Below are 22,301 nucleotides of genomic sequence, written 5' to 3'. Positions count from 1 at the left end.
GAAGAATATACATCAAAAAACAAATATTATGTAAATAAAATTCTGCAGAGTGTGTCTCTTTTGCTGAGTAGACAGATCACAACAGACAATGGGATATATTTCCAGCCTCCCTAGGCTGACTTCAGGACCTGCCTGTCACTCAAATGTGATGGGAACCCTGGTGATAACTTCTTCTTCTTCTTCTTGCTCTGTGCCTATCCCATCCTTGACCTTGACCTTGATTCTCAGCACCTGTTTATATTGAAACACCCTGTGTCAGTCACCTCTTCCTTACAGCCCATGCTCTCCCTCCCCTCCACCAATCAGACCCAATCCCGCGGTTGACCAGCCTTGGTTGGCTCACTCGTGTTATTGACAATAATTGAATTAATCTTGAAGGAAACAAGTTCGTTGTACCAAAGAACAGAGCAAGTAGATGCAGTTTCCTTAATTCATGATCCAATTGGGTTATTTTTGGTTTTTTTTTTAATTCTATTTTATGCATAAGTATGGGTATTTTGCCTGCATGTATATCTGTGTACCATAGGCATACAATGCCTGCGTAGGTCAGAAGAGGGTGTTGTATCCCTTGGAACTGGGGTTATAGATGGTTTGAGCTGCCATGTTGGTGCTGGGAATTAAACCAGAGTCCTCGGAAAGAGCAGTCAATGTTCTTAATCACTGAGCCATCTCTCCAATCTGGACATTTGTGGTTTTTAGACACAGAGAAACTTCCTTACTGCACAGATGTGGTACTCTACCAAAGCCCACTCTTAGAGTTCTTTACTGTGACAGTTACCCTTAGCATCTGTACAGAACACTATTACTCTGAGCACAGATGAGGTGGAGCCCAGCCGCCCTCCAGTCTCTATAAGGTAGGGAGAGCATTTCCTTCCATTGCAACCTAGAGACCTGGCACTAGGTGGCATATCCCCCTGAACTCCCAGAGTGTGAGCTTCTCTGTAGATAGTGACACTGGAACACATCCCCAGGTTCTGCAAGCTCTGGAGATGATGCACATAGCCCGCTGAAGAACGCCGTTGGAGCGGCAGCAGCAATACACAAATGCCAGTACTAACAACTGCTAAGTCAATGGGAAGTTCAAGGTCGCATAACTGGGAAGTGACAACCAGGACTGAAATACTGGCCTTTCCTGGCGAGTTCAAGCATTTTAGACCCCATTCCCTACACTGTAAGAGAGGTAGAATGGTGTGGCCCGCGGCTCGGCTTATCTACAATAAGGCAGAATAAATCTGTCAGAACAAAGTTGTTATTCCCTCAAAGAACTCAGGCAATAGTTTTAAAAAGTTAGGGTCTAGTTCACAACTCTTGTAATTTATACTTTGTTCTAACAATGGGATTCAAATGTCTTTCAGTGCATTGCTCTATAACGTAGGAGCTCTGCCTTTTAGTCATTGTTTTACAAGGAGTTGAGCGGAGAGCTCAGACATGAAATTACAGCCCTTTCCTTCCCCGTTACAGGAGATCATTAAACGAACATTATGGACCCTGGGAAATGTGAGCTCTTTTTGGAGCACTTCTTTAACTTCTAGAAAGCACCAGAATTCGCTATTATTTTTCAGAACATCTTCAGCTAAGTTTAATAGCCTTTAAAAAGGCTTTTCAACTCATTAACTAGGTTAATAAGTTAACCTATAATACACAACACCTGGAAATCCATAGTGCAAGGGAAAAAATAAAACAAGGACAATACGCATATCAGAAACAGAGACAAGATGAATTAGGAAAAATGAAAGGCAGGCACGGGTTCCACAGGAAAGTAAGTCATTCTGCGCATCCTTTGAGTCATGTGTTGGAAGACATTTAATGTCTGTGTGTGCACGCATGCGTGTGTGTGTGTGCCTTGTCTCAGTAATCTCCCTATGATAGATGCCACTCAGCGCAGGAGTAGATCTTAGCAACCATCATAGTAGGGGCACTAGGGAAATGCATTAGTGGGCAAGGTGAGGAAATGCCAGTGTGGCAGCATCTTGTCATCCCAGGACTCGGAGGCAGAGACAGGAGGATCCCTGTGGTCCACTGGCTCACCAGTGTAGCCTAACTGATGAGTTCCAGGCTGATGAGAGGCCTGTCTCAATGTAGGTGGTCGGCATTCCTGAGGGTGACACCTAAGGGTGTCATCGTGCACACATGAGCACACTCATGGACGTGCATGCACAAACACACACACAGCTTTAAGCAAAGGATACAGAATAGGATAGCATCTTCAGAGACACTTTGCTTTCCCTTTCCATGCGTCTGCTTTCCTGGGGGTGAAGGGTGTGGCCCAATTTCTAGAGTATTTTCAATGAGACCGACTTGTATGCAGGATCTAGTTCCTGTTATGTTTCAGTTCCTACCGTTACATTACTGAACACTCACTAATTTCCCCAGTTTTTTTTTTCATGATTTAGAAACTTTCAGAATCTAAGTAACATGTCTGGAGTAAAGAGTGGGATCACTGACTATGGGAGAGACCTCTAATCTGATACCCAAGCAGGCTTCTCCTCTTTAACTGAGCTCTCTCAATATAGACCCTCCCTTTACCTCTGAACTTCTAATTATGCCCTACCATGCCATTAAGAACAAGGTACCCATACAGGCAGTAACTTAACACAGACCTGTAGTGCTAGAAGGCAAACCTGGAACAGGATGGCAGGACTTCAGAACAGAGACTACTTACTGTCTAGCCAATTTCTTCTGCCATTACTACACAGATTCAAACTAACCCAGCCTGGCGAATAGCTAAACATTTAGAAGTGCTTATTGCTCTCCCAGAGGACCCATGTTCAGTTCCTAGCACCCACATTAAGCAGCTCACAACTGCCTGTAACTCTAGCTCCAATGAATACCTCCCCCTTTTCTGACCTCTGCAGTCACACACACACACACACACACACACACACACACACACACACACAATAAATTTTTAAAATAAAATCCATACCCCTCGTCTGACCTCTGGAGCCATGTATACACACACACACAAACAAAAACAACAAATTTTAAAATAAAATCCCTACCCCTCTTCTGACATCTGAAGCCACACACACACACACACACACACACACACACTAAAAGCAATAAATTTTCAAATAAAATGAAATAGCTGAAGCCCGAGAGGAGAGGAGACTGCAAATGCTTAACTGCATGTGCATATCAAGCACAGGGTCCAGGGAAAAGCTAAGACACCTGACGAGCCAGGCTCTCTTCTGTAGCTTCAGCCACACGTATCCAAACATAGGAAAGGGCTTATTTCAATGCTAAGAGTTCACACCGATGATTGACAATGCTGCTCAGGACCTGGGCTTCAACACCTGTTACCGATTGTGCACTCTAGAGAAGCTATTATTTCTTAGCCTTGGTTTCCTTGACAATCGCGTGAGGCTGACAACAGGGCCACCTCAGGTTAGCTGCAGGTTACCCAGGAATAACGGCAGGCACGGAGTAAGTGCCACACATTCTAATCACTACCATTAGCAGTATTCAAATAGCAGAGTTAAATTTTCCCTTTGGGGGTTAGGGTTGAGGTTAATATCCTACCTCAGAGAGAGTTCACCTCCCTCTTCCCTTCCCCAGGGGCAACACTTGATAGCCTCAGGAATGAAGGTAAGCTACAGTAGCAGACAGTTCCAGAAAGAAGATGCCACCTTTGTAATGAAAGTGCCTCGTTTGGAAATTCAAAAGAAAAATCCACATTCCTTCTCAAACCTGTCCATCTTCATCAGTGCCTTACCTCACTCAAAACTTGACCACGCCTCCACACGTCGAAGCCCCTCCTTCTTCACCAGTCCTCACCTGGTGACAAAGTGCCACCCATTTGCCCTCTAAAGCTGCTCTGTAGATTTTGCTTCTCTTGCCCCGACACCTGCTTCAGGAACATTTCATAGTTTGGGGGAAAGTGGAGGGGACTGAACCACCCCAGCTGACGAACACCTGAGTTCCTACTTTAAAGACTACTTTTCTCATCCTCCCAAGTCATTTTTTGCACAATATAATGGGATCAAACCGTGTCTCCTAATAATGGCTGTGTGATTTCGTCTCTTCAACCGAATATATTCACAACCCCCAGCTCACCGCCACCGCCTTGGCTGTGCTACCCTGTCTTCTCATAACCGGGTGCTCCTGAACATAACCTTTCTGTCTACACAGAAGGCCTAGTGCCTTCTGCAGAGAATGCCAACCACCCATTGGGAGCCAGTCCAAATGTGTACTCTCTGGCAGACACTTCTAGATTCCTTCCACTCTCCCATCTCTTGGCTCCCACTGACCTCGCTCCTTTTTGCATTAAATGCTCAGTGCTGAATCACTATCATTTATTATCTGCTAGATTCTTTTCTGGGAAGTACAGAACCTCGCTTTTTTTTTCTAAAGCTCCTGGCGCAGAGCCTGCCTAGCACGCAGTAGGTGCTTAATAAATAGCCGGTCCATCGCCTGGCACAGAGAGAATTAAAGAAGTGAGAAAAAGCAACCCCAGTCACTGTCAAAGTTGGGCTCGATAAAAGGATGGCAGTCCCTGCAATACACCTGACAATCTGCGAACGGTTATGCAAGTGTGATGAGCTCTTGCAAATGAGAGGACTCTCAAGTTCCCACTTCTGTTCAATGTCCCTCACCGCGGAAAGCTGCGTCCTCCCAGATTTAGGTGGCTCGAAAAGGACATGCACACACTGAGCATTTTCTAAGATCTTGCAATCTGGTCACTTTTGTTGTGGACACGTCTCCCTCCCCCAAAGCCTCTTACCAGATTCAGGTAAATTATAGGTGCCCAGTAAACTCTGATTCGATTTGCAGGGGACCGGAATGCCACGCACTACTCCCATTTCAGGCTAATTGGTCCTATGTGGTGTAATAGCTCCGTAAGGGGAAAAGGAAAAATCAGTGTGGACACCGAGAAACTGCCGAGTGGAGTGTTCCTTCAGTTCTGCAACCCACAGCCGGTGCTGGCCTGCCTCTTGACTCACCCTACTGACTGCCCATGGCCATGTTCATGATGTCCTGGAACCCAGATCCTGGCCAGCAAGACATAACCCTTGGCCACAACTCCCTCGTCCTGTATTTAGAACTTTCTGTAATTAAGGACAATGGGGATGTAAAAGTTAAGTTGTGTTGTAAAAATACCTCCCTCTTCCAAAAGTCTTTCTACACACGAATTTGAGCTAACGAATGCTTTCACATCTTTTCATCTCCAACCGTGGAAAAGCATAGGACTGAATAATTAAAGAGAAACAAGAAACATTTGTGTGTGTGTGTGTGTGTGTGTGTGTGTGTGTGTGTGTTTGCTAAAGCAAGATATTAAAACATAGCATTGGCAGTGGGTGTAATAATCCTCCGTTGACCACCTCGACCCCAGCGTAAGAAAAAGGGAAAGTGTCGAAGCATGCAATCTGCTCAAATCCATCTCGGATAAGAAAAAAAGACAACAAGGCCTTGGGGAAATAAATCATTAACCAAAAGTCAAACCAAGGCACCGTGGAAACCAACGAGATCCAGAGGGAGCCGAGAGGGATCAGGCTGAGGCTGCCCTGTCCCCTCTGATGACTTCTGGAAAGAAGGACCCGACAGGCACGGCGAACCCGGCACACCGCGCTCCTGTCCATGTCAGTTTTCAAACTTGAAGTTATTTTTAGATGACCCAAGCCGGCTAAGCCCAGGCAGGACAATTCTCAGCCCGCTGTGCCCAAAAGCCCCTTTCTCCCTCCCTAACAAATTTGGCAAAGCTTGGGGAGACAGGGGTCTCCTCATTTTCTGCTTTGCTCTCTGCGTCGTTGATCTCCCCCAACTTCCTCTCTAAGCTCAAACCCCGGGGTTACTGGAGTTGTTCTGAATGCTCAAGTCCGTCTGCACCTGCTGCTGCACCTGGAAAGGTGGACCCTTGGCCAGTAGGAAAGGGGAAGGGGCTCTTGGAGATGAGCGCCTCCTAGAGGGGGGCATGGGAGAACTGTCCTCCGGGATGCTTTGGGGACTCGCCACTAGATCTCTCCAGCTTCTCCAGCCTTGCCCCTAAACCCCTTGGCGCTTGATTCCCACTGCCCAGGTCCCCTGGCACCCAGGCTTCAGTCCTGGTGGGACAGGGGACAGGGGCGATAGGGCCTGCGCCGTTACGTAACCGACCTGCAGGGTGTCTTCGATGCGCCGCGGAGGCAGCGGCGACGGTGGCGGAGACTGGGGGTCCTCGGGGCTGAAGGCTGCGGGCGCGGCTCTGCCTGCTCACCTGACGGCGGGGCTGGTGCGGTGCCCGCGGGCCTGGGCGTGGGGCGGTGCGCACTGCGCGCCGCCTCCCGCTCTATGGGTCGCAGGGTCACCCGAGCTGTGCCTCCTGCCGGTGTTCCCGCAACCACCGCCGCCGTCACCCGGGACAAAGCGGCTCCGGGGAGGGGCCGAGCCGGCGGCTCTCGCCCTAGCCAGTGGAGATGGGCGCGCCCCCAGCTCCGACTCATCGGGCCAACCTCCAATCAGACCCCAGGGAAGCCAAAGCCCCTGCCTGGCCTCCTCTGGTCGCCTCCCTCCTGACCAGGAGCCCTTCTGGGTCCCCCACCCACCTCCACCTCCTGGGCTCCCACCCTGCGCTCAGCTGCACACCCCTCCTCTGCGATCGCGGGGCGAGCTCGACCCTTTGCAGGAATCTGACACAGAAGCCTGTTCCTAAAGGCATTGCCTTTCCAAAAAGAGACTCGCGGGTCACTTGCCCGAGTGAGGGCCTTTTTTGAGGGTTAAGGGGGGGAAGGGTCGCTCCTGGAGCTAAGCAGCTTCATACAAGAACACCAAAAGTAATTGGGCAGCGAAGAAATTGTGGTGGACAGGACCAGGAGATTGTTTTCTTACAGGTCGACCTCTGGCTAGCTAACTGGGGAACTGTCTGGAAGCCACTCTTCAGTGCTCAAGAGCTTCTGTGCTTGGTGGGAGCTGGCGCCCTCTGGCTGGGGCCCTGAGTGCGCCCTGCCCACATCAATGAAAGTGCCCTGAGCTGAGCGGGCTTAATGGCTTTGCCAAGGCAAGGACCGAGGGACATAGGAGGACTTGAGCTTTCCAGGATTTCTATTGTGTGAGAGCCTGAAACTTTAGGAAATGGGAGGCCTGTATTCCAGAGGTAAAGGAGGGCTGGAAGTGAAACCGAATCGGAAAGATTTACTTCTCCCCAAAATGAACCACTTGAAGATTCTGCAAAATTAAGCAACGCTAGGACAAGGAAGCCCGTGGCTAGCCGTGGCACAGATGAGGACAGGACCGAACCTCCTGGCAAGTTAACAGCAGTTACACAAAACTTTAGCGTATGGAGACCATGGAAACTGAAGAAGGGTAGCTCAGACCAATCTGAAAGAGGAGAGAATCTCAGATAGAAGTGAGTCCTGTGTCATGTCGCCTGTCTCGTTGTGTACGTGGGTCTTGTCTTGCATCTAGAATCCACTTCACTGAATTTTAATAACAGTATTAAAACTGCATCGAAGTAATATCAAAAAGCAGCCCGCCCCCTCCCCGTGTGTGTGTGTGTGTGTGTGTGTGTGTGTGTGTGTGTGTGTGTGTGGTGGTTTGACTCTTCTCTCTGCTTAATCTGCATTAATATAAACTCGGCATTAACTAAACACCTCAGAGCTGAAAATGTCCTTTGACTTCATCATCTTTTGGACACATGAATACTAAGTGTTTGTTAATTTGGATGAATTACCATTTGGGAGAGATTTCTTTTTTGAAAGAACATTCTTACATCAAGCAAGAAAATCTCTAGAATTTTCCCTCGTAGACTATAGGTCACATTTGAATGGTCATAGAGATGGAGTTCAAACCCTCTTCCCACAGACTGTTTTTGAAGCATGCAGAGGTAGTGATCATGTCTAACTCACCCTGAGCTTTCTCATTTCAGGTAATAGATCTTGACCTCTTTCAACCAAGTTTCTCTGCAGTAGTTACTAGAATCACCAGTGTGCTGGATTTGATCACAGTGAGGTTCATTTTGCGAGCACATATTTACCTAGTGTGAAATCTTTGGTTATAGAATATATTTTGCAGAAATTTTGGAAAATAAGAAAAGCACATTTTTTTCATCGTGCCGTGTCTGTGAATGTGGGCTCGTATGTGCACAGGACATGTGTGTAGGGCTGAGGACTCACAGCTGTTAGCCCTCACCATCGGCCTTGTTTGAGACAGGGTCTCTGCTGTTCCCATGTGGGCCAGGTTAGCCGAGTGTCTTGGGATTTGTCTTGCCTCTGTCCCCATCTCACCGTAGGAGTAGCGGGATTACACGTACCTTCTGCCCGGCTTTAGGAGGTTCTGGGGATTCAAACCCAAGTCTTCTTGCTTATGCTGCTCAGTTCTTTACACATCAAGCCATCTTCCTAGCCTGAAAGACAAAATTTTAATGACTTGATTTGAAGGAGATCATACATGTAAAAGCATTTAGCTCTTTGGCTAAATGTGTGCTCATTGTTACAAAGCTCGATGTGGCCATTTCCTTACCACTGGAATGCAGGTAATTTTAGTTTTCTAGACTCTTTCCTTATTTTTCCATAGCCACACATTTCTCCTTTTTCTACAGAGGTGAAGTCTGCAGTGGTCAGCCTGTGTGTTGACGCGAAGCTCAAAAGTAAGGAAACCAAACTGATCTTCATCTTCTTCATCTAAAAGAAAGATTATCCCTAAAAGATATTATCACCAGCATAGTAAATAGTAATAAATAGAGAAAAGAATTTGTGGGGACTGATTTTGAATGCATTTTGGGGAACAGTACTAAGGCTCATGGGTGACTAACATGAAGGGTGACAACAAGCTCATGCTGTGTGTGTTAGCACTTACTGAACATGATCGATATGCCAATCTCTGAAAATCAGTTTGTTTTTATGCATATTTTATTTAACTTTCCCATAAGCCCTAGTCTGAAATATTAACCCATAGGAATTATGAAAACACAGCAGTGGGCTGGCCCAGTGGGTAAGGGTGCTTGCTGCCAAGCCTGAGGATTTGAGTTTGTGCTCCAGAACCCACACAGTGAAAGTAGTCCTCTAGCTTCCATATAGGATCCTGACATACACACGTGCACACACATACACCCAGACAGACGCTGTATAAACAAAATGTAAGAGAAAAGGGAAGAAAGAGAGGAAAGGAAGGAAGGACAGAAAGAGTAAATAAAAAACTTTTCCAAGATTATGACTACAATAGCTAAATCCAAATCCAGACACTGGCTATAGACCCCCACTTGACAAGACTCGTCCCTGGATACTCATTACATTATGAATGGAAGCCTCTTCTGACATCCAAGAATTCTAATATGATTAAAAACCCTATTCTAGTTTTATTTTGAGACTAGATCACCATGGTTGCTGAGACTGGCTTGGCTCCCAAGACAGCTTGATGTTAAATGTTTCTATAATTACCTATTGAGCAAGATTAGTTTTAACAAATCTGGATGATTAAACTCAACAGTGTTTGATAACTTTATTTTCCTGGGTAAATATTTTTCTCGTGTCTTTATGTGATTCTAATATTTAGTTTTTTTTTAATTAAATTTGCAAATTTGTGTGACCAAATTCACTATTTTATTCACTTCAAAGTGAACAACTTAGTGGACTTTTGATACAGATACAAAGTTAAGTACATATGTACATATATATAAAACATTATTATCTAGTTCTAGAATTTTTTGATCACAAGAGGAAACCTCATACCTATAATGTAGTCACCTTTAATTCCCTACCTCTACACCAAGGTGTTGTAAACCACTTGTCTGATGTCTGTCTCTTCTGACTTGCCTGTGTGAAAATTTCATGTATATGAATTTATATAGTATGTGACCGTTCATGTTTGGCATCTTTCCTTTGACATAATGTTCCCAAGATCTATCTATACCATATCATTTGCCAAAATCCTATTGCTTTCTGAGAAAGTCCAGGACCTGGTGGCTTCCCTGCTGACTGCCACAAAACAAAGAACTTATACCCATTATTTTCAAAAGATCAAAACATTCTCAAATAGCAAAAGATTTCTAAACTCATTCTCTGAGGCCAGAACTATCTTGGGTACTCAAACCAAACAAGAACACACAAAAAAGGAAGCCACAGAACTTACATATTGAGGTAGATCTCTCACTTGAGCCCATAGTTGGCCTTCTCAGCTGGTCTAAATCTCTAGTAAATTTACACAGACTGTGGAGACCCAAACTCCAGTCTTCACACCTAACACACCTTAAGTGTTATATAAACCACGGGTGTTTTATCTGTTGAGCCATTTCCACAGTCTGCACCCAAGAAACCGGCATCTCGATAATAGTCTTTCCTTCTATCCATAAACATGAATCTTCATTACTTAGTTCTTAGATTGTTTTCATCATAATTTTATAGACTTTCTCATAAAAACACTGTATATATCATGTTAGACTTATACCTATTGAATTTTGTATTATGGCTTTTGACCAGGCTTAGTTAAGGTCTTTGTTTATATGAAGCTGTTACACTCTTTAAGGGGCCTAGTGTAGTTGCCTGTCTAATAGACAGTACACAACATCTTCTCCCAGTCTGAGAAATTTCTTTTATCTTTCTTGACTCTGTCTTGACTATTGAGTACAAACGTATTTAGTTCTCACACACACACACACAAAAAAAAATCAACTATTTTTCTTTAGTTGTTTGCACTTTAGTCTCAACATTTCTATGGCAAAATTATTCTGTAGTGTTTCTCCATGGCTAATGCAAAGATTTCAGATATGTGCCTGGTTTTAGCTGTCTTGGCTCATGCCCATGTTGGGGATGAGTTGTTCATCTCTTATGTGTGTCCATATGGATACTCTGACTTAAAGGTTATAGACACGCATAGTTGAATGTGTTCTACTTTTTTTCTTTCCCCTCCCAAGTTCTGGGATTAAAGTCATGTGCCTCTATGCCTAGTAAGCATGCTCTACTTTCTGGTGAAGAATACTCTGCTCAATCCTTGGAGTCAGCCATTTCTTCAAGAAGCTATGTTTAGCTATTGTTTTCACTTAGTGAAGGAAAGCAATTAGAAGCCAAAACCTGAGTGCTAGATTTTGTGCCTTAATGATGTTAAGGTGTGCCAATCCCAAGGCCTTCTCAATAAAAGAGCTGTGTGTGTGTAAACAAATCTGCAATTCCATATAAATGTACCACTTTTGCATCTTTATTTCTTCATCTGTCACTTTTTAGTGAGAACATGAGCTTACAGCCACTCTGTGTTTGTAATCCCACAGCTTTGAGTTCTCGTACTTCTTTCTCTTCTTACGCACTCACTCCCTTCCCCTGACAGTGAGAATGCACTGCTCCATTGTCCATGATGAATCGATTGATATGTTCATGCTCCAACAGCCCTCTAATTTGGTTCTCTAGTTTTAGAGATCTCAACACCATGGTCATTTAGTCACATGGCCTTTTTGAAAGTACCAAATGTAACCAGAGGCGGAGCTTTTGTTTCTTGAACTCATGATCCCAAATAACCACACAAAAACTTATATTAATTACAAACTATTTGGCTTATAGGTCAGGCTTATTACTAACTAGCTCTTACATTTAAATTAACTCATTTCTATTAATCTATGTATTGCTGCTCTTCAAGTCTTTTACCGGTCTTAGGGATGTAGTTTCTGAGACTTGTGTCTCTCTCAACTCCACCCCTCCATTCTCAGTCTGATTATTCTTCCTAACCCTATCCTGCCTGATTGGTCAAACAACTTTTATTTTTAAGCAATGAGAGCAACATATGTCCACAGCATACAGAAGGGTTACCCCACAGCAACCAAACTCAGGGAAGGAGAGAAAGAAGGAGGGGGAAAAAGAGAAGGGAAAGAGAGAGTGGGAAAGGGGGAACTTGGAGGAGAGAAGAAGAGGGGGATAAAGACAAAAAGAAGAGAAAAGGACAGGAGGAAGAGGAGGAAAAGAGGAGACCATTGTGGAGATTTTAAGAAAATAATTGACTACAACACAGATGTCCATCTGTCAGGATAAAATGGAGCAGTTACAGCTTCATCCTAAGCACTGTTTCTATGCACTCTCTCTAAGGGTCTGACTATTCCACTCTCAAAGAACTAAGCTATGCTTGTTGAATTTACTATTTATAACAGTCTTTGTACTTTTCGGATATTTACTGTTGAACACCATAGCATTGCAAAAAATTCACTTCACGATCTCTCCACATATAGTAAAATCCTTATGTTCAAATTATGAGAATGATGGCGTAATGCTGAGAACACCCAGATCTCAAATTTGGCATTCAGTGTGTTGAATACCTGATATACTATGTAAATATTATCTAAATACTTGTGACGCTGAGTGAGATGAGAGCCCGAGGGCTGCCAGCACCGAGATGGTCAAACTCAGGTCCTCCTTGTTTACACTCTACTGGTTGGGTCGTCTTCCTAGTCCCACCATCACCACACAGCTTGGTGTCTCTTTACTATGTCCATGACATCATATTATTCTCAAACGATCACAGGGATGATGTAACACCTCACCCTGCTATTATACTTCAGATCAATCCGTGGAACTGAGCATGAAAGGGAACACACTCTTGAGTACTGAGCATGGAGCACCTCTGCAAGAAGAAGCCAGAGAATCAGGGACAAGTTGGCTGGTCTTCTTGGAAACTCTTGATAGCTCTCAACTGCTCAAGTGACTTTCCTGGAAACAATGAATAAAGGGAAACACACATATGCCCAGAAAAGTTAATTAATTAATTAATTAGTAGAAGATCGGAAGGACAAGTATGTTGCTAACAGCTCAAGAAATATCTATTCCTAGTACAACAACCAAAGAAAGATCGGAGAGATTGCACTGATTAGTCAGAGGAAACAGCTGAAGAAGCCAGCCAGACATCACAGCAAGAGGACATCAGAAAGGACTTCTCCAGGCTCTCGAACTCATCTTAAGTGATGTGGGAGAGAGTTGGCATGGCAGGTCCTGTTCTGCTCCAGACGGAACCCTGGAGAATAGAGGACTCGTTCTTCATTAGTAAATCTTATCTACATGGCAAGAAGCCAGATGCAAAACTGAAGTCATTTTTTATTTCATTAAAAAGCCACAGCTGCTGGGGTCTCTGTCTGCAAATTCTGCCTGCCAGAGCATTTTTCTACTTTTCTGTGACTTTCCCACATCCTGACCTCCTCTTTCTTTCCTTCCTTCTTCTCCCCCTCTTCCTTCTCCATCTTCTTCCTGTTTCTTCCTCTTTCCTCCTCTCCATCTCCTCTCCTTCCTTCCTCTTCTACTTCTTCCTCTTCCTCCTTCCTCTCTCCCCTGCCTCCTGATGCGGCAGTTAAGACCGTTTGCCTCCAAAGGACTCTCACTCTTCCCAGTGGCAGAGGGCACCCACATCATTGCTCAGACAGCAGAGGAAAACTGGCTGTCTCTGATTTCTCTTTTTCCATTTGCTACCTCATGCCATGCCCAAAATAGTCACGCCAGCCTCCGCAGTGTCCCCACCGGGATAAAAGCCACTGGTGCTCACACTGGATCTGACTTGGCTCTAGTGTGAACTCCAGAGCATGGAAAGTTGTACAGTTAACATGCCAGTAGAATGGCAAAGCCAGAAGCGGTGATCCGCAGCCTGATTGTTCTGCACCTCTTTCATGAAACAAGATGCAAAAGGAGTCACACATAGGTCAGCTGCTGTTTCTTAAGCTGAAGTGTGTAAAATTCCTGGTTTGCCCAATGGGAAAACTTGCAAAACACGAAGAGATGTATGAATTGTCTTTTGTTTATAACTGCATTTTGCCAATTATGTCTTCCACTTTTACTGTATATTTTTAAGATTTGGTTTTAGTTTTAATTATTCGTAAGCTTGTGTCTGTGGGGGCAATATGTACATGAAAGCAGGTGCCTGCAGAGGCCAGAGGTGTCCCATCCTCCACAGCTGGAGTTAAAAGTGGCTGTGAGCCACCTATAGTTAGAGTTAGGAAAGCAAGGCCAGCAAACACTCCCAGCCTCCGAGTCATCTCTCCAGACCATGTTACTGTATATCTTAATGTCTGCAAATGAAGACTTGATGCATGTGGGGGTTGGGAGTACAAGTGTGCAGATGCCAGTGGGAGATTCCAGGTGTGGTCACAGAGCTGCAAGTCCCGGGGTGAGACACTGTCCCTCATAAGAATCCGGGCGATGTGGCTGAGGAGTCACGGGTTCCTAGGAGTCATTGCTGTAGGCAGCTTTCTAAAGGAGGTGGACAACCTTTGCGGGCCATCAAAACTGGTCAAGCATGAACAAGAAGGAGCTAGTGGATGACTCTGACCAATAACTTTGAGCTAAGGTGCTTCTGGTGAGAGCATGTCCTCCTGGTAGGTTTTCTTCAAATAGTATCTGAAGTTTAATGGCGCTGGCTGCCACTATACATTGAGACTCTTCTCCGGTTTCTCCCTGATCCTAGTTCATGCTTTGTTCTTTTTTAAAGGAGGTGTCATTTCACTACCTTTAATTGTGCGTATGCATGTGTGTTTGTGTGGAATATGTACGCATGAGTGCACACACCCATAAAGGTCAGAGGAGCCGGGGCCTCCTGAGCAGGAGATATAAGTGTTCTGTTATAAACTGCCTGATGTCAGTGCTGGGACCCACCCTGGGGTCCTCTGGAAGAGCAAACGGCACTGCTATTTGTGCCTGAACCCTGAGCCATTTCTCCATCCCCTAAGCACTAGTAGGAAATTCTTTGGCTTGTTCTTCATCAGCTGGCTGTCAAACTTTGGAGAGGGACCTAGGAACTTGCTTATTGCTCATGAGATCAACAGAAGGTCCTATCATATGCTAAAGGTTTAAGCCACTCCTCCAAACACTTCCCTGTGTCAGCACTACTAACCTTCATAGCTGTACTCCAAAGTAGGTCCTCAGCTAAACACGTGACCCACGTCAGCCCTGCTCATCTTTACAACAGCCCTCCAAGGCAGGGACTCAGTATAGCACTTTACCTACCTCGGCACTGCTACTGTACCCAATCTCTCTCCAAGGAAGTAACTCAGCTTGTTCCAACTTTCCTACTGCCACACTAAGACATAGAAAGGCTAGACCATTTGGTAGAAGTCCTGGGGTTGTAAGTCATTTGAATTCAGGCTCTCTGGCTCTAGAACATGGCTGTATTGCCACTCCATGGCTCACTCAGTGTTCTATAAACTCACCTGTGAAGCCTCTGTAACTCCTGTCCCCCAAATCCCACTAGTTAGAACCCGCAGCTCTGTGTGCCATGTGTTGTCATACAACACATGTGATTTTGTGTCTTCCTGCCCTCAGCTCCCCACACCTATGCCACAAACAACTTTGGTATATAATAAAAGAAGAATAAATGAATGAACTTGGCTCAAAACAGTCTCTATTACAATTTTCTGGAGAGCTTTAAAATATACATAAATTATATAACTCTATCCCTGGCATACTCCATGAACAGTCCAGAGATGGAGTCTCAGACTCTATTTTTTTCTTAAGTTAATGCAAGATATGGAGATGGCTCAGTCAATAAATTACTTTCTATGAAAGCGTGAGAACTTGAGATGGAGCCTCAAACCCACATTTAAAAAAAATCTAGATATGATAAATAGCATAATAGCATATGCTTATAAGCCAGTGTTGGGGATGCCCAGTCTCTTGATGAGTTCCAGGCCAATAAGAAATACTGTCTCCAAAAAAATAAATCAAGGTGCACAGCACCTGAGGACCAACAGTCAAGAGTGTCCTCTGTTCTCCTCATGTGTACGTGCGTATATGTATTACCACTCACATACATACCTGTGTACCTGCCCACATGTGAACATACATATACATGTCTACATGCATGCACACACAGTGAGAGCAAAAATAACTTAAGTTTAAGACAACGCTGTGCCAAGGTTCTCCATGCACTGCCTTCATCAGTCCTAATCATTTCAGTATGTTGGTGAGACCAATTTGAGAGCATCCACAGAGAGTCTCTTTCCATCTTGAAATCCTACATAGGATTGAAATCTGCAGAGCCAACCCCTCCTGGGAGAAATCTTGCAAGTGCCTCAGAGCTCGAGAACATTATATATTTTAAACAAAATACAGCTGTAGATGGGTAGTTTCCCCCACCTCCTCGGCATATAAGTGGGTCATATTCCAAAAATGTATTTGTAAGTGGAGTTGTTTGGAGTTCAGAAATCACTTTCCCACAGAAGTAATATTAGAAAAGAGGGCTCCGTTCCTTTGCCAGAGCACAAAACCTGATTTAGAACACTCTGAAATAGCCTTTCAGCTGGGCCACATGGATGGCCATGGGAAATTTGGGACCCACTCACTTAGAACACAAGGATTATGGGAGCATGGTGACTTTGCAGGAAGACTGGGCTGTGACAGCATCCGGGACATAGATGTCTTGGCTCTTGCTCCTCTGCCAACATATGCATGAAAGTGCGCGCACGCGAACACACACACACACACACACACACACACACACACACACACACACACACACACACACACACACACACACACACACACACACACCAGGAGACCGCCTGCATCTGGCAGACTCCAGAACCTGTAGGTAATCCAAGGACAGATTCTGGGTGCTGGGGACACTTTATTCTTATTCTCTAAGAAGATATGTGATTCTCAAGGAGGAGAACTTGGTGGGATGTAGCTGGGAACTGGTTAGGAATTTTGGGGATGCACCAAGTCTTCCCCAATCAGGCTGAGCATCTATGAGACCCCCGATGATTTGGGTGTATGTAAGACCAGAGAAGCTCTGTTCTCAAGCACACACAGGATAGAGACTCTCTATGGCCTCCACTAAAGGGGCATGCCAGGGGACTGGCTTGCCCTCAGAACTCAAAAGGAAGGCAAAATTTGCAGTAGTCATAATATGCTAGGATTTTGTGCCTCTTGGTGAATTTCCCATTCTTCTGTTGAGTTCACAGTGTCATTTGTCTTATAATGGCACTGGTAGAAACCATTGTGTAAGACTGAAATCCAGTACCATAAAGACTTTGTGTATGTCCATATTCCCTTCCCTGAGAGAGAACAACCCCTTACTTCTCTCTCTATTTCTGAAGAACAAGTTAACACTATTAGAATTTATTTGACTAAAATGCATAGAAGTATGTTTGAGAGAAGGCTTGTGAGGGCCTATGGAAATTTCTCAGTGGGTAGAGTTCTTGCTATGCAATTATGGGGGCCTGGGTTCTAATCCCCAGCATGGATGCACTTACATATAACCCTAGCATTAGGGGGTGGAGACAGGTGGATCTTATGGAAAAGCACTGCTCGGCCAGTCTATCCAAAACAGCAAGCTCCAGGTTCAGTGAGAGAACCTGCCTTAAGAAAATAAGGTGGAGAGAGATAGAGGACAGCAACTAATGTCCTCAGCTGGCCTCCTATGCATATGCAGGAAGGCACGTGTGCACACACACACGCATACACAGAGAAAAGTTGCATGGAAGCTACATCTAATGAGTATGTGTGATAGACTCGGGTATTTTTAATCATTGCAATGCTATTTTTCATGTATTGCCCTCTACCCTCCATAGAATTAGTATAAGACTACTAAATGGCTCATGACCAACAATGAGTGGAAAGTGTTGCATGTAGATATTGACTTCAGAGGAGCTGCCATTTACATACACATCTTCCTTTCCAGATGCAGAGGACAGAGCTCCGGTCCACGTAGGGACTCAGTATGCCTGCCGAGTGCACTGTAGAAGAATGCACCAGTATCATGAGCTTGTCTTTCAAGTTGTCATCATCCACATCTTAACTACTTGGCCCCATTGCAAGAATTGCTTTAAAAAAATAAGGGTGAGTGTTTGGTTGTACAAAAACTTTGTACCCAATAACCCTAAACCTGTGACAGTGAACTTACGCTCTCAGCGGGAATTCTCAGAGACATGGTTCATGGACTACGGTCCTGCACAGCAAAAGGAAACGGAAAAAAAAAATGTAAGTTCAAAACATTTGGGGGTTTCCCTTTCTTTCTAGTTGGGTGGACATTTTGCTATTTTTCTTCACTGTCAATTAACTGGAGCTTCGATGACTGTGTCTGAGACACATTTAGAACGTCCCGTGTTGGGGAGAAGCCAGCCTGTCACTTGAGCCTCCACGGTACTCGGCCAGTTCGCCTTCACTCTCTGTCACCTTGTCTGCTCTAATGGCATTGGAGTCCTTGGGCAGAGGTTTACAATGGTGGGGGGAGGTTAATCACTATCATTTATCATTTTATCGTTGATATCCTGGGCTTGGAGATGTCACTCTAGTTGATGAGGCAGGAAGGGAACTTGAGTCTAGGTAGCAGGATCTGCAGTTATGTTCTAGTCAAAGTCATACAGCCCCTCCCTGCCACCATTCCTCAGCTCACCATGGTTGCATGCAAAGACCACAGCCCCCAAAAGTATGTCTAAAAGGAATAACCGCAACTTCACTCTCTCCTCTCACCATAACACTCATAAAAAAAAAAAAAACAGATTTGGGCGTGGTGGCACACACTTGTGATGGGACCGCTAGGGATCTGGAGGCAGAAAAATCAGTTCCAGGTCATCCTTGGGTACATGAAAGGCCAGGATTCCTGAAAACAAAAATAAGCACAAAAGGAAACTGCCGAATAGTCCTTCTGCAGCTTATTGTAAAACGTTATATTTACATATAATACATGGGATGGTTAATATTGATCACCAACCTGACAGGATCTGTAGTCACCATAGAGACAAGGCTCTCCACATGCCTGTATGGAATTATCATGATTAAATGAAGGCAGGTGGGAAAATTCACACGACACATGGGTGGCACCGCTCCCTGGGCTAGAACCCTGGACTGAGTTAGAGAGAGAGTAGGCTGAGCTCCAGCATCTGTCTCCCTCGACTTCCGGGCTGTTGATGCAGCATGGCCAACAGGCCTCTTGCTCAGGCCTTCATTCCTTCTCTGCCAAGAGGGACAGGATTCTCCTGTAACTGTAGCCTGAACTGAACCTTTCCTTTATTTGCTTATGTCAAGTATTTTATCAGAGTAATGGCATCCAATAATGCAATATATGTGCCTCCTTCGCTCTTTGATTATGGCCCCTACTAGTTAAGCAGCAAAGCACACTCTGCCTTCATTTCCTGTGTATGAAATGTGTCTAGGAACAATAATACCTACCTCACCGAGTTTTCTTTTCCTCTTTCTTCCTTCCTTCCTTTCTTTCTTTCTTTCTTTCTTTCTTTCTTTCTTTCTTTCTTTCTCCCTTCCTTCCTTCCTTCCTTCCTCTATTTTTATTTTTTTAAAAAAAAACAAACTATCTTTTTTCATTATACACACCAATCCAAGTTCCTACTCCCTCCCCTCCTCCCATTCCCTCCTCCACATACCTTCCCACCCCACCCCCCATCCAGTGAGGGTAAGGCACAGACCTTGAAAGAACAATAATCAACTTCATATGGAAAACAACAACAACAACCGAAAAAAAAAAAACAGGATAGTCACCAAGTTTTTCTTAAGGGCCATACAGGATAATATATACGAACTACTAGTAACATAAGCTGGATCACATAGCAGAAGACTGTTCATGGTAGCTAATTAGGGATGATTACTCCTACAGGAACCTATCCACTGGGTTCCCTTCATCCCACATTTTGTCATTAAAAGTAATGAGAGATCTTTTTGCTAATTTTTATTACATTTATTTTGTGGTTTAATTTGTATGCATGTGTGTTCATATGTGTGTGTGTGTGTTGATACAGATGTTACCGGTTACATGTGAAGGTCAGAGGAAAACTTGTGGGAGTCAATTTTTCTTTCTATCATGTGGATCTCAGGGGTCAAACTCAGGTCCAGGGGCTTGGCAGCCAATGCCTTCACTCCCCCAGCTCTCTCTCTGGAATAGAAAGAAAGTATTTGAATACAAAATGCTGCCACAGGGCAGGGAACCCTGATTGCTCTTTGGGCTGAAGAGGGAGGGGGACTTGATTGGGGGAGGAGGAGGGAAATGGGAGGCGGTGGCGGGGAAGAGACAGAAATCTTTAATAAATAAATAAATTTTTTAAAAAAAGCTGCGCAAACTGAGGAAGATCACTGTTCTAGCCCAAACTTGGTTCTATAGCAAAGAAGTCATCTGTGGAAACCTTGGTGGCATTTGAGTAAAGCATGCAAAAGAATTAATATTAAACTATTAGTTTTTAAATGTATACAATATTTGATTAATTTTTTGAGGATTTTGTGCAATGTGCTTTGATCATATTCACCCTCCTGGATGATGGAGTCAGGGAGTTACTGGAGTTACTCATAGGAATATAGATGGGGTATTACTCACAGAACCATGGGTGACGTGAAGGCATCTGTATCACCAAAACCTCTTCCCCAATGGGAAATGACTGACAGCAGCTGCATTTAGTTATCCCTGGAGTTCTCCTCACAGTCCGAGGGAAGTTGGGCCTCTCTGAGAGTCTCCCCTCCAACACCTGTTACAGGTTAGCCAATTTTAAGGAAGGTCCTTGAGAATTTTGGAAGTTTCCGAAGGTTTCTGAGATGTGTGACTTTCATTTATTCCTTGAGCCTTGTAAGTTTCATTTACTCCCTGACTCTTGTGACTTTCATTTACTCCCTGGTTCTTGTGAGGCTCGCTGCTCCCCATAATGGGGGTGTTCCCTTTAGAGAAGAACAAGTATTTATGGGACAGAGATGTGTGTTTGACATTCGTAAAGGCTAGGACACTGGTTGGTGCACAGCCACTACTAGGAAATGAAGCAACTATGATTAGACATGCTCAACAAACATCTCTTTCCACCAGATTTGGCCCCTCATGTTCAGATTCAGGATGTACAAGAAAAGGAGACTTTTTCTTCTCTCTTTAAGAGACAAATCATAATTGGTATAAACAAAACATAGCAATCCTTCTACTGCCTTCAGCTCAGGTTCAGGTGTGTACTCAGTGGCAGAATGTAAGGGGAGTCAACTAGAAACTCTTCCTTCCTTCCTTCTTCTTCTTCTTCTTCTTCTTCTTCTTCTTCTTCTTCTTCTTCTTCTTCTTCTTCTTCTTCTCCTTCTCCTTCCCCTCCCCCTCCCCCTCCTTCTCCTCTTCCTCCTCCTCCTCCTCCTTCTTCTTTTTTGGGTTTTCCTGGCTATCCTAGAATTCACTCTGATCTGGCTGGCCTCAAACTCACTAGTGCTGTGATTAAAGGTGTGTACCACCACCACCACCCAGATAACATTTAATTTTTTAAAAATTATATTTATTATTTTAATTGGCCAGGATCAGGGGAGCCATGGCATGTATGTAGAGGTCAGAGGACAACTTGTGGGAGCTGATTCTCTTCTTCTACCATGTTGGGTTCAAACTCAGGTCACCAGGCTCGGTGACAGGTACCTTTATCTACTGAGCTACCTCTGGGGAACCAGTTCTCTTCTTGACTCTTTCTGTGAGTTCCGGATATTGAAGAGGAGCCACTAAGCTTGCAAGGGAAATGCTTTACCCACTGAGCCATCAGACAGCCTAGGAAGGGCATTTTACGTTCTATCCATTGAACAATATTTTTTAGTCCATTTGCTCAAAAATATACACTGGTTCCATACAACACCCTCGCGGATGCTGTGGCATCTCCTGGCAGGAGAGCTTAGCAGAACTTCATGTGGGAAGGGCCAGGTAAGCACCTTCCCAAAGGCTGACCCTGGCTGGCCCTAATTGCTCAGGAATAGGCCAGTGGCTAGAAAACCGAGGGGAATTTTCTAAGAGAAAAAACATTTCCAAGAAGGCTGAGTTGCGAATTCTGTTTCTCACATATTTAAAAAATTGGAGTACACGAGCTTTTTAATAATTAATTACCAAAACCGATACCACTCTGAGGAGAGCCTCATTTTGATGCCAACAGCCCTGGAACAAGGCAGGGAAAGGAGGGTTATTTGGGTAGCCCTTTCCTTCCTGTCTCAGGTAGGACTGGTTCTCTGCATCTCCGCCTTTTGGAATGCTCGAGTCTTATGTCCTATCTACTTATCCCTTTCACTTGTTCCATTTTTTTTGCTCTTTAGCTTTTCCACATTCAACCAACATATTTACTTGACTTCTATGTTCTCATCACATCGTAGAGAACAAGTGTAAGCCCAAACCGATGACACCATCACGTAGCTGCAAATTCCTAGGATGCTTCGTATAATTTTTTTAATCTAATCTATTTTTCAAGGAAGCATTATGGCTTTCAGTATGATAGCTATGGAAAATAAATGTCACAGGGGTCAAAGCAATTTTCCACGGGGTTGCATAACTGGTAACGTGTAAGGATGGATTTCATCATGAGTCATCCTGACACAAAAGCTGAGCAGGGAGTGAGGCGAAGGGAGGACATTTTTGGATGAGGTCTTGCTGGGAGTGCTGGGTTTGGAGGGATGGCATGTAAAAGGAAGAGATCTCAGCCAGCACAGTTTCTTCTGTGT

The 22,301-nt window shown here is 44.5% G+C and overlaps 2 protein-coding genes across 2 annotated transcripts in view; one reads left to right on the top strand and one right to left on the bottom strand.

The window, feature by feature from the left end:
- Window positions 1-6,280, bottom strand: part of Rcan2 (regulator of calcineurin 2) — a 233,312-nt gene extending 227,032 nt beyond the window's left edge. The window contains exon 1 of the mRNA XM_005359806.3: window positions 6,094-6,280. The gene's annotated coding sequence lies outside the window, so the exon portion shown is untranslated. The remainder of the gene's footprint in view (window positions 1-6,093) is intronic.
- Window positions 6,099-13,028, top strand: LOC113457556 (basic proline-rich protein-like). Its single transcript, XM_026785463.1, has 2 exons — window positions 6,099-7,321; window positions 12,449-13,028. Exon 1 carries the CDS (start codon window positions 6,110-6,112, stop codon window positions 6,626-6,628), a length of 519 nt encoding a protein of 172 aa, XP_026641264.1. The 5' UTR covers window positions 6,099-6,109; the 3' UTR covers window positions 6,629-7,321; window positions 12,449-13,028.
- Window positions 13,029-22,301: the final 9,273 nt, after the last annotated feature.

Source organism: Microtus ochrogaster, linkage group LG2, assembly GCF_000317375.1.
Source record: "Microtus ochrogaster isolate Prairie Vole_2 linkage group LG2, MicOch1.0, whole genome shotgun sequence".
In the NCBI taxonomy this organism is placed as follows: domain Eukaryota; kingdom Metazoa; phylum Chordata; class Mammalia; order Rodentia; family Cricetidae; genus Microtus; species Microtus ochrogaster.
The sequence above is the reverse complement of the archived record's forward strand: the minus strand, read 5'-3'. Positions and strand labels throughout refer to the sequence as shown.